The sequence below is a fragment of the Vipera berus genome, assembly GCF_964194415.1.
Source record: "Vipera berus genome assembly, chromosome: 1".
Lineage (NCBI taxonomy): Eukaryota > Metazoa > Chordata > Lepidosauria > Squamata > Viperidae > Vipera > Vipera berus.
In genome coordinates, this window is record NC_138202.1 from 89,982,760 (window position 1) to 89,994,914 (window position 12,155).

Below are 12,155 nucleotides of genomic sequence, written 5' to 3' on the forward strand. Positions count from 1 at the left end.
ACAAGCGCAAGCAGTTTGACAGCTCCAAGCTGTCAAGGCGCTCAGACGCCGATTGGTCCAACCAAACTAGCGGGAAACCGGCACAGCCCTGATTGGCTGTCGGCTGGCCAGCTGTAGTATAAATAGAAGCGTTGTTAACTTGTTCTTTGCCCGGTTCCCAAATAAAGTTTTTCCGTTAGCCAGCTGTCTCGTCTGCTTCTTGCAACAGAGCATATGGCCTATTGGGTGGGCATGGCCAGCTCTACATCATTCGCATCAAGGGTGCCTATGGGGGCCTGGGCAGGAGTGGGACAGATCTGAGGGTCTCTGGCAGAAGGAGGGTCTCTGGGCCAGGGCCAAGGCAGTGGGGGCCGTTCCCTCACTGTTTCCAGGATGGCTTCGCGGGCCACATGAAACCACTTCGCAGGCTGGATCCGGCCCCCGGGTCTTGTGTTTGACATGTCTGTTATATAGTGATGCAGATTGGTAGCAGAGGATGGTTACATAACCATACAGATAAAATAAAATGTATAGTGTACAGTCACTACGTTTCTTGCTGTTTAACAATTTCAACTGTCACGGGAAACTCTCCTCAGAACATAAGGAACCATAGGTTAAAACCATAGATGTAAACTAAACACTGCCACCTACTGGCTGACTACTTCTGTAGTTGTTGAAATACAAAATACATTCTAACATGTATTCCAACACCCCCATTCAACAACTACTCCTTATAATAGTCCCATTTATGATCTTAGTGCTGTTTCCTGTTTCTTATGCTTCTTCTTGTCCTTTTTCTTCCTCTTCTTCTTGCTGTCCTGGCTGTCCATAGAGCTGGTGCTGCTTATGCTGCTTCAGCCTTGGCTCTCCAAAAAGCTGGTGCTGGAGCTGCTGGGGCTCAGGGTCTGGTTGGGCTGGGCTGGGGGACCAGGGTGGCGGCTGCGGTCTCTTTTGGATTCTCCTTCCCATATCTTCATGAGCAACATAGGAAAGAAGTTTGGCTGGGATGCCTTTATTGCTTCTTTTTTTTTTTTTTAAATTTTTTTATTAAATTTATTATTTAAAAACATTGGACACAGTACCAGCGAGCTGACAAACCTTTTTGTCTACAATGTTTAAATATATATATATACATGTATATATGTACATCAAAAATACACTTAAATACACTTAGATTACAAATCGGTGAAATACCACAATATTTAAAACAGTGAGCTAGTCTGTAAAACCTAATAGAGACCTTTCTTTTTATCCATCCAAAGATACAATTTGTTCCAAATTCTATAATAGTCTGATTGATCTTTATTCTTTAATTCCAAAGTTAATTTGTCCATTTCAGCGCAATCCCAAATTTTCCTAATAACCTCTTTTTGTCCTGGGATCTCATTCTTTTTCCATTTTTGCGCAAATGATATTCTAGCTGCTGTGATAATATGGATCGTTAAGTATAGCACATCTTTAGGATATTTCTCTTTCGTGATTCCCAACAAGAAAAGTTCTGGACTAAACTCCAGATCTTGTTTCAATATTTCTTTCAGCCAAATCCAAATCATTCTCCAAAATTTTTGTGTTTTACTGCAAGACCACCACGTGTGGAAGTATGTGCCTATCTCTTCAGAACACTTCCAACATTTGGGAGATGCTGTTGTGTACATTTTTGCTAAGCGGGCTGGGGGAAGATGCCATCGGTAAAACATTTTAAATAAATTTTCTTTATATGATGAGGCCAGTGTTATCCTTTTATTCCTATCCCAAATTGTTTGCCAAGTATCTAGGTCGATGTTATGTCCTAAATTGTTAGCCCAGGTCAACATGGGGTCTTTCACTTGCTCTTCAAACAGCTTATATCCCAAAAGTAATTTATAAAAATTCCTTATTTGTTTAGAGTCCGGTCCCAATAATATTTTGTCCAATGCTGTTTCAGAGGTATATATCCCCCATTCATTTTTATCCTTCCTAAATCTCGATTGGATTTGTAAGTAGGCCCACCAATCGAGTTTTATACCTTGTAATTCTAGTTCATTCCTAAGTTTCAATTCCCCCTCCTCATTCAGAATATCCTTGTATGAGATTATGTTACCCAAATCAAACAGATTTGGGTAAACTATCGCTTCAAGGGTGGATAGCCAGACCGGTATTTTGGTGTAATTGTGAGATCTAATTTTTTTCCAAGTATTAAGTAGCGCTTGCCTGATCCGGTGTCTTTGAAAATGCGAGAAAAGACCTTGTTTCTCCGTCCATAGGAAAGCATGCCAGCCATATTGCAAATCGTGACCCTCTAAAGTTAATAGTCTTCTATTTCTCAAGATTACCCATTCTCTAATCCAGCTCAGGGCCGCGGCGTGGTAATATAATTCCCAGTCTGGCAATCCAAAACCCCCATTTTCCTTCGTGTCTTGTAAATATTTCAATTTAATTCTTGGTTTTTTCCCCTGCCAAATAAAATTTAGTGATAATTTATCCAAATTTCGAAAAAATTTAGAGTCGAGTTGAATTGGGATATTCTGAAACAGAAACAGGATTTTAGGCAGAATATTCATCTTAATGACAGCGATTCTTCCCAATAATGAGAGTTTTAGGTTTCCCCATCTTTCCAGATCACCTTTTATTTGGTTCACTACATTATCATAATTATCCTTTTTGAGTGAAGTGCATCTAGCCGTAATGTTAATCCCTAGATATTTTATTTTCTTGACTATTTCTATATCCATGATTTCGGCCAGATTACCTTTTTGTTTATTGGTCATATTTTTAACAATCATCTTGGTCTTATTTCTATTTATTCGCAGTCCGGCAACCTCACCATATTTAGATAATTCTTCCAATAGCTTTGGTCCCGTCTGACATGGATCCTCCATAATAAAAACCAGATCGTCCGCGAAAGCTTGCAATTTAAAGGTTTCCTTTTTAATGGTTAATCCTATTATCTTTGGGTCGTTTCTTATAGTTCTCGTTAATACTTCAAGAGTCAATATAAACAGCAATGGTGATAAGGGGCAGCCTTGCCGTGTTCCCTTTTGAATTTGAAACTTGCTAGATGCTTCCCCATTAATAATTATTTTTGCTTCCTGATTGTCATAAATTGCCCTAATTATATTTATAAATTTTTCACCCATATTCATAAAGCTAAGCTGTTGGCACAAAAAAGACCATTTAACATTGTCAAATGCCTTTTGGGCGTCTAAGAAAAGTAATGCCATCTGTTGTTCGCTATGTAATTCATAGTACTCCAATGTATCTAATATTATTCTAATGTTGTGCTTAGTGTGTCTCTTAGCGAGAAAACCATTTTGATCTGCGTGTATGAAATCATTCAGAAATCGTTTCAATCGTTCCGCTATAATTGATGTAAATATCTTGTAGTCCGAGTTAAGAAGTGATATGGGTCTGTAATTTTGGATTAATGTATGGTCTGTGTTATCTTTCGGAATAAGGGTTATGTTTGCCTCTAGCCAAGATTTAGGCGTCCTTGCGCCTTCTAATACTGCGTTAAATACCTCCACTAGGGGTTGAGCTAGGATATTTTGTAATTCTTTATAAATTTCTGATGGAAGACCGTCGGGTCCCGATGCTTTATTATTCTTTTGTGCATTAATAGCTTTTATCACCTCAGATAGTCGAATTTCCTCGTTTAACATATTTCTGGTATCTTCTGTGACTTTAGGTAGTTTGGCTCTTTGAAAATATTCCTCCATTTTCTCCACACTTGCCTGACTATCTTCTTTGTATAAACGTTCGTAAAATTCCTGGGCTATAATTTTTTTTTTCCTCCTGGTGGAATATTCTCCCTTCCTCATCTCGTAGTTCGTGAATCCAGTTTTTCCCCTTTTGTTTTCCCAATTTATATGCGAGCCACCGGCCCGGTTTATTTGCATTTTCAAAAAAATTTTGTTTCGTGTTTCTCAATTGTTGTGCTAATTTCTCTTTGTCTAGAATGTTAAGTTTGTGTTTAATCAGATCCATAGATTGCTTGATATTCTCTTTTTGTGGATCTTGTTGGAGTGTAACTTCTAAGCTCTTATATTCCTCTTCTAATCTTTCCCGTTGTTGTCTTTTCCCCTTATTTTTATATACCATATATGCCCTCGCTACCCCTCTCATCATTGCCTTAGCTGTATCCCAATTGTTTTGTACTGAGGTGTCTATAGCTTTATTTTCCTTAAAGAAAAAACTTAGCTCTCTCTCCATCTTAGATTTGAATTCGTCTTCTGTTAAAATTGCTCTTTGAAGCGTCCATCTGGGTATTTTTTTGGAACCTTTCCAGATAAGTTTAATAGGATTGTGATCTGCCCAAGTACCTGTCGCTATATGTACCTCGTCTATTTCTGAACTAATTTCTTTCGTCATCCATACCATGTCTATTCTAGACCATGAGTTATGTCGGTTGGAGTAATATGTATATTGTCTAGCCTTACGATTTCTTTCCCTCCAGACATCTTGGATATTTAGTTCCTCAGCCAAGTTAAGAAAAGATCTCGGTAGAGTTCTTCTCTTCTTTTTCCTAAGCGTCTTTCCCATATAATCCAAATTTATATCTAGGATAGCATTAAAATCTCCTATTAAACAAATCTCCTCATAATCAATGCTACATATCTTATTGTGAAGTGTTTTGAAAAATTGTTCTTGGTTATGGTTTGGGGCATATATCTCTACCATCATGACCTTCCTGTGATTTATTATAACCTCGACTATCAGTATTCTACCCTCTTTATCGTTATAAATTTGTTTTGCAGTCAATTTTGGGTTTACATATAGTGCCACTCCTCTCTTTTTCTTGTGTCGGTCTAAGGAAACGAATAGGTTCCCTATTCTTGGTTGTACTAACAAATATTTTTGTTGTTCCTTTATATGGACTTCTTGTATTGCCACGATATCCAATTGTTGGTGAATAAGCCTATTAAAAAATTTCCGCCTTTTCACTGGCGAATTCAATCCATTAATATTCACAGACATAATACTACACTCACCTCCCTTCATCTTACTTATTTCTGGTTTTTGTGGATCTCGTGATTCGGGGCTCTCTCTCTTCCTTGTCTCTAGTTCCATGTTTCTCTGTTAACTCACCGGATTTGTTCCTTCTATCCTCTGTAGCTAAGATCTTCCCATCCATTGCCACACGTATTGTATCTCTTTCTCTTACCTCCCTTCCATCTTGATCTTCTAAATCTACTTCCTCTTGGCTATGGAAGTGGCGTTTGTAAAAATCTTCTGCCTTCTCTATCGTGTCCAGTCTATGCCTTCTATCCTGCCACGTAACTAGAATACCCTCTGGAGTTAGCCATCTAAAGTTTACATTTTCTCTTATTAGTTTGGATGTTAAGAATTGATAGCCGCGTCTCAGATCCCTCATCCTTTTAGGTATCTGTTTAAGGATGGTGATTGGTTGGCCCCGAAATTCTAATGGTTCCTCTCTAGATCTATGCAGAAGCTCATCCCGAATTGATTTTTTAACTAACCTTACATGTACTTCTTTTGGGAGGTTGTGCCTTCTCGCATAATTAGTTTGGACCCTGTATGTTTCATCAATTTCCGCCAGCATTTCCTCCTTCCCTACACCGAGTGCCTTTGCCATCAGTTCTGCCATCATGACCAACAGATCTTCCCCTCTTTTTTCTTGAACGTTCTGGAAGCGTAGATAATGAGCAGCCTTTTCTGCTTCCAGAAAAATGACTGTTGTTTCTAATTCCTTATTAGCCTGAAGGAGTGTTTCATTTAAATCATCTACTCTCTTTTCCTCTTTTTCCATTCTAGCTTCCATATCTTGAAGTCTTTGTTCATTTTTGACTAATTGCTGTTGAATCCCTTCAAATTTATCATCTATCGCTTGGATTTTCCCCTTTAATTCACCAGTGTCGTTTCTTATTTGGCCTATTTCTCTCTTCATCTCCTCGTGGTTTTTGGCCATTGCCTCGTGTAGGTTTTGCAAAAGGGCATGTAAATCTTTAAAGGAATTCGAGTTAGATCTTTCCCTTTGCAGCATATCCTCTATAGATTTCTGATTGGAGGGACTTGAGGCCATCCCCTGTCCCTGTGCTGCCGCCTTTTTGCCAGCGCTAGGCTTAGTTGCTCCCGAGATACTTGTCATGTTTCCCCAATTATAACAGCGTTTTATCAATGTATAATACCCTGAGTCTTATATAAACCTTTTAACTCTATGACAAAAGATATATAAAACAGTTACCACCAGATACTTATTACCAACTAAGCAATTTATATAATAGAATTCTATAGTATGAATATAATCAAAGTCACGTTCTTCTTCTTTTTTTTTTCCCCCCCCCCCGTTTCCGGCGCAGAAATTGGCACCTTTTCCGTCTTCCTCTGCTGTCAAAGACCAGTAGGTGTCCCACTAAACAAACCTCCAGTTACTAAATTGCTATATCAAATGGCCGCCCGTGACAAGTAGAGTAGAATTTCAAAAGTTTCAAAAGTTCACAAATTCAAAATTTACCAGGATAGACCAGACTAGACCAAGCTGATCGCTTTCCACGCCCGACAATCCAGAGTTCAGTCTCTAAGGCTCCAAAGCTCAGACTTTGACCTGTTGTAGCTTTTCTCCAGCTAGAATACAGTCATATAGTCTTCGGCTTTCTTTCCCTTGCTGTTTTTGCCAAACGCCTCCCTCAAGACTTCTATCGCCGCTTATTCCCTCTCCGTGAGGCTCCCACTTCGAACCAGTACCTCTTTCACAAGCGCTTCCTATTTAATATTCGGATACACTCTCCGTCAGCTCCGCTCTACCGTTGTCCCGCTGCTTACGTGCTAGCTCCGTCCCTCTGTCAGATCTTCATGTCGGCCATTACTGGCCTCCTTCTCCCCGGTTCGCTCGCATCAGACTTTCTCCGGATCTTCAACACGAACCGCCGCTCATGAAGGTTCTCCGGGCTGCCTGCAACTTCGGATGTCCCTACAGGACCTCCTGAAGCTCCGAAAAGCCCCCGCGAACACTGGGTGAGAGGTTGTGCGTGGAGAGAGCTCCGTTCACACAGCCGCCCGCTCTGACAGTTGGCTCCGCCCCCCGCCTTTATTGCTTCTGATGTATCTCCTGACTGAAACCTCTTGTGGCCTGGATTTTTCTTTCATTCCACTTGGATAGTCTTTCTCAGTTAATTTCTTTATTATATCAGGACTTCTGTGTCCAGTTTGTCTGTGCCATGTGTGAATGCAGTTTGAATGTTTTTCCTCCTTGGCAGTATTAGCAACCTGATTGCAGTTCAGCTAATACAGTTCATCTGTAATTTTAGCCCTTGCAAGTAAGATATCCCCTTTTGTGATGACACAACTATCCCCTTTGAAGGTCACTACTTTGCCTTATTTTGTGAACTGCTCCACTGATAAATATTGTTTCAAGAGCAGGGACATAGAATACATTTTTCACAAGTATCTTTCTTGTGACGGTCTGAGAAATAGGAGAATAAAGAAAATGCACTCTCCTATTCCTTCTGATTCTATTATTTGCCCACTAGCTGTGATAATTTTTTCTGTTTTACTTTGGTCAAGGTCAGTAAAGAAATTTCTGTCATTTGTCATGTGACTCGTATCTCCTGAATCAACACACCATGCCTGCAAAGATGAGGTGCAACTTTTGGATTGAAAAATATATTAATTATCTGAATCAAAATCAGTTTCTTTCTTCACACTTTTGACTTTTTGTAGTTTATGCATTCTAGCTTTCCAGATTCTGTGATCAGCTTTTCTATGACCCTTTTTCTTGCATACAAAGCATTCACATGTTTCTTGCTTCATGTAACTGTTTTTATTCCTATTTTTCATCTTTAAAGCAGACTCTGCAACAGAAGCACTATCTCTTTTAATGCTTTCTGTTTTATGCTCATATTCCAATGTTAGCTCATTATCTGAACATGCATCAAGCATTGTGACAAGCATTTCATAACTTTCTTGTAAACCACTAAATAATAGTGCTATGACAAGAACATCTTTCATTTCACTTATTTATTTATTTGTTTGTTCGTTTGTTTGTTTTCCTATACCTCTCAGGTTCAACCATTTCCAAGATATGTCTTATGTGATCTTGCCTATCCTGTGTTTCATCAGCTTGGTTTGGTATAGCTTTCAAATCAATAAAGTCTGTTACTTAGATTAGCTCTTTCATGCACTTTTTGTAATCCTTCCCACATTTCTTTAGCAATTTCACCTATACATATGTGTATGATTTGATCATCTTCTATGCTAAGGGAGATTGTGCTCTGATCTTTCTCTATCCACTCATCTGAAGGTGTTCTGCTCTAGCTTAATTTATATATTTCCATACACCTTCCCTTATTAGCAGCATTTTCATCTTGAATTTACAAGACTGGTAGTTCTGGTGTCAGATTTGCAAATGAAATCTTTTTTCCAGCTTTGTTATTGGCCATTTTCTTTTATTCTGCTGCAGTCTTCTTTCTGTTGCTGTATCTCGCACTTATTTGCTGTAGCTGGCTATGACCATTTTTCTCTGTTCTATGCTGAACTTTATATTTCTCCTCTAATCTGGACTTATTCTGGACTTATACTGGGTTTATCTCTGGGTTTATTTCAGGTTTACCTGGTTTATCTGAGTATATCTCTGGGTTTTATACACATACAGATCAAATAAAATGTATACTGTATAGTCACCTTGGGCCTCACTGCTTAACAGTTTCAACTGTCATAGGAAACTCTCCTCAGAACAGAAAGAACCATAGATTATAACCATAGATGAAAACTAGACACTGCCATCTACTGGCTGAATAGTTGTTGCAATATAAAATACATTCTAACATGTATTCCAACAAAAGCTTCAGAGTGAGGCAAAGAAACCTAATATGGTAGGTTTGCTTCTTTTAAAAAAAGACAAGGGGCTTTTTTTCTGAAACAACTTAGAAGGGGCTATGAATAAATACAACTCTCCAGAGATTTGCACAGACCTACCCATATAATAAAACAATATGAACTAACAGAAATTGTTTTGACCTTTTCTATAAACAAGACCCCTTTATAAATTGATTCCTGATAAGGAATTATTGTATCTCAGCAGCAGTGTGTGGTATGTTGCATACATTTGTTGTGAACATTCTAAGCAACACAATTTCTGAACAGATTCACCCACCCCATCTGATTGTTCAATTGTAGAAAATCTAGCAAAGCTCCTAGAACCACTTGGTGGGAATGAGACCTGGTGGGGTGAAACCTATGAATGGAATATACATGCAGAGGGATTTAAATTGTTAAAAAGAAACAGACCTAATAAAAGAGGAGGAGGAATTGGGCTCTCTCTATATAAGAAATAACTATATCTCTATAGAAATATAGCAGAACAATGTTGAAAACTGCCTTGTATGTGTTTGGGTCATTATAAAAGGGAAAAAGGAATTATAAAAGGAAAAAATGAATGATATTGCCATAGCTGTATACTATAGGCCACACAACTAAACAGAGAAATTAGATGAACTTTTTATTAATCAGCTAGCTAAGTGTGTTGGAAGCACACCACAGTAGTAATGGGGGACTCTAACTACCCTGACATCTACTGGGAGACAAACTCTACACTTAGTAGAAGATGAAACAGAGTTCTGACAAACCTTTCTCTCCCAAAGGGTAGAAAAAGGAACTAGAGCAATGGATGGAAACTAATCAAGGAGAGAATCTAGAAATAAGGAGAAATTTCCTGACAGTTAGAACAATTAATAAATGGAGTGACTTGCCTCCAGAAGTTGTGGGTGCTCCAACACTGAAGGTTTTTAACAAGAGATTGGACAACAATTTGTCTGAAATTGTATAGGGTTTCCTGCTGGAGTAGGCTGTTGGACTAGAAGACATACAAGGTCCCTTCCAACTCTTTTATTCTGTTACAGTTAGAACAAGGTAGGTCACATACAGTATAAGGGATGCAAAATGTACCCATGTGATTGAAAGTTAGCAGAGCACAGTGATTGCTGAAGATGCCATGCAGAAAAAGTCATCTTCCTTCAATCTGCCATGTTTTATCTCACATTTCACCAGGTCAGAAATTCTCCTTGCAGCACTTGGGTAGAACAAATAAATCACTGTAAAAGAATTCATGAAATTTGAAGTGCTCGAGAACAAAAAGCAATCACATCTCCAGAATACTGCAGAATCTGTTGAACATTTATGCAAATAGCCATTCTTGTAATTTCTGGTAATTTTTAGTCCAGTGTAAATACATCTACTTTTTTGTTCAGGATTAGGCTTGAAGGCCACAGTCAATCATAATTATTGTGAACATAAAACTGGGAGGCTAGAGTTATGTTATCTAGCTTACAATGATACTGTATGACTTTGTCCCCATCTTATTAAAAGCAAACATGGTAATACTCATCCTTACTGAAAATAAAAGAATGGACAAAAAGAAGCAGGCTTTGAGTTTGCCAAAAGGAATTTCTAGTTCCAGGATCTTTGGGAAAAGCCATTCTGTTGAGCAGAACAGATCAAAACAAGTCTGAAAAACTGTCAAGAAAAGGCTGATGCCAAGGATATGAAAAAGGAAGATGCACAAATGTGGGTTCAGTCAGTAATTGCTGAGAAATAGAATGAAGTGGATGAGGTGACAGCTGAAAAAAGAAGAAGGAAGAGCTAAGAGGATATTTTAAGGATGATTTGGAGGGATGGAAGGAGAATAAAGCTATTAATGAGAAAAGGCTGAGGGAAGAGATGCACAAACAAGAGGGGAAGGTAAAAGTCAAAAGTACAAAAGGTTCTAAGTTCATTCTTCAGCATCAGTTGCTAAAATGCTTGAAGGCAAAAGAGCTAGGTCAGATCTCCACTGCCTCACACGTAAGTAGCTGTTGTCAGCTGAAATGAACAGCATTGGTTTAAGCAGACTGATAGGTTCACCTGACTTTCTCTGAGGCAACTTTATCTTCATAAAGTCATATTGTGCTATTGGCAGTGGAGAAAGGGGAACCCTGGACATTGCTAGAGCTCACAGAAGCACACAGTGTTAACCTAAGAAAGGAAAACCAAAGAGAAAATGGTGTTAGGTAATAGATGAAAGCCTATATTAAATAACATCTATTTTCCTCCTGAGGAAAATGTGGGGAAGACAAGAACTTGAAAGAACAGGTAAAATTTAGGAAGGGCTGAGCTAAGGGCATTTTGTCTCAGTTTTACTCTTCTGTTCTATCAAAGCCCATAAATGTATACAATTCCACACTGGAAAACATAAAGAGGAAAACTTAATTCACTAGGAATCAGAACTACAGACGTAACTGCAAAAGCGTAATGAGACAAGCAGACCTTACAGCCACTACAGATTTTTAACTTGATCAATACACATACACATTCTCGCTAGCATCTATCGCTAACACATTGTAAGACCACTCAACTTTTGTGTTACAAACATTATCCCCTTGGGATTTCTGAACTATGTTACAACTCAGCCAGACACTTTTATTTTCAGGCTGATGTGTGCTGATACTGTCTCCCTTACATATCTTCGTTTGCCTTCTTGGTTCTCATTATCTGAAGATTGCTGCAAGCAAAGCAAAACGCACAAAAAATGTGCCCAGTGATGTCTGCTGCTTACTTTATATCCAGGATGTATATTATAGGTTGGGAAGATTAAAAGTGAAGCAGAGAACCTTTCTCATTAAAATGATGGTAATGAAAATGATGAATGGATTCCAATAAACCCAATTCAAGCTAAAAGTGATAAGATAGCTATCGCTTTGAATGCTTTATCTAACCTGGTTGTGTGGATTACATGATGTCATTATCTTTTGTAGACTGTAATAAAATTCATGGTGGTGGTTTTTTTTGTTTTTTTTAAAGCACATCCAATTCAGATTCCTGCGATGGTGTGATATTCTTAACCCAATGTCATCTGAAATTCAAGAGCTCAGAACTTACTACTAGATTTACTGGTACTCCTGACTCAGACTGTGGTTCACAAAGAACTGTGAGCAGCAGAACTCCCAATGAGCGCATATATTCCCTAGTTTAAAATTATGGCACATAAATAAATATGAATAAGCTGAGTATCAAATAAGCAGATCGTGCAAATATGTGAATGTTCAAATTATAGTTTGACAGAAAAGTAACAGAACAGTCAACTTGTTTGAAGGGCCACCTCTCCCCAATACTTTCTATCCCTCCCATCAGGTCAGGCAGGAGGGGCATGTTATGGGTCCCATCTGCTAAGTGGTTTCATCTGATGGGACTCAGAAGATCAGCCCTTT

At 38.5% G+C, this 12,155-nt stretch overlaps 1 protein-coding gene across 1 annotated transcript in view; it reads right to left on the reverse strand.

Moving 5' to 3' along the window:
* Positions 1-753: 753 nt before the first annotated feature.
* The window catches only part of LOC308668492 (uncharacterized protein), a gene marked incomplete at its 3' end in the record, with an annotated part of 620,085 nt that continues 608,683 nt past the window's right edge, over positions 754-12,155 (reverse strand). Inside the window, exons 2-3 of the mRNA XM_081328457.1 lie at positions 5,044-7,012; positions 754-950 (exon numbers count right to left, since the gene is read on the reverse strand). Of these exons, the coding sequence (XP_081184583.1) occupies positions 754-950; positions 5,044-6,064 (1,218 nt within the window). The 5' untranslated portion in view covers positions 6,065-7,012. The remainder of the gene's footprint in view (positions 951-5,043; positions 7,013-12,155) is intronic.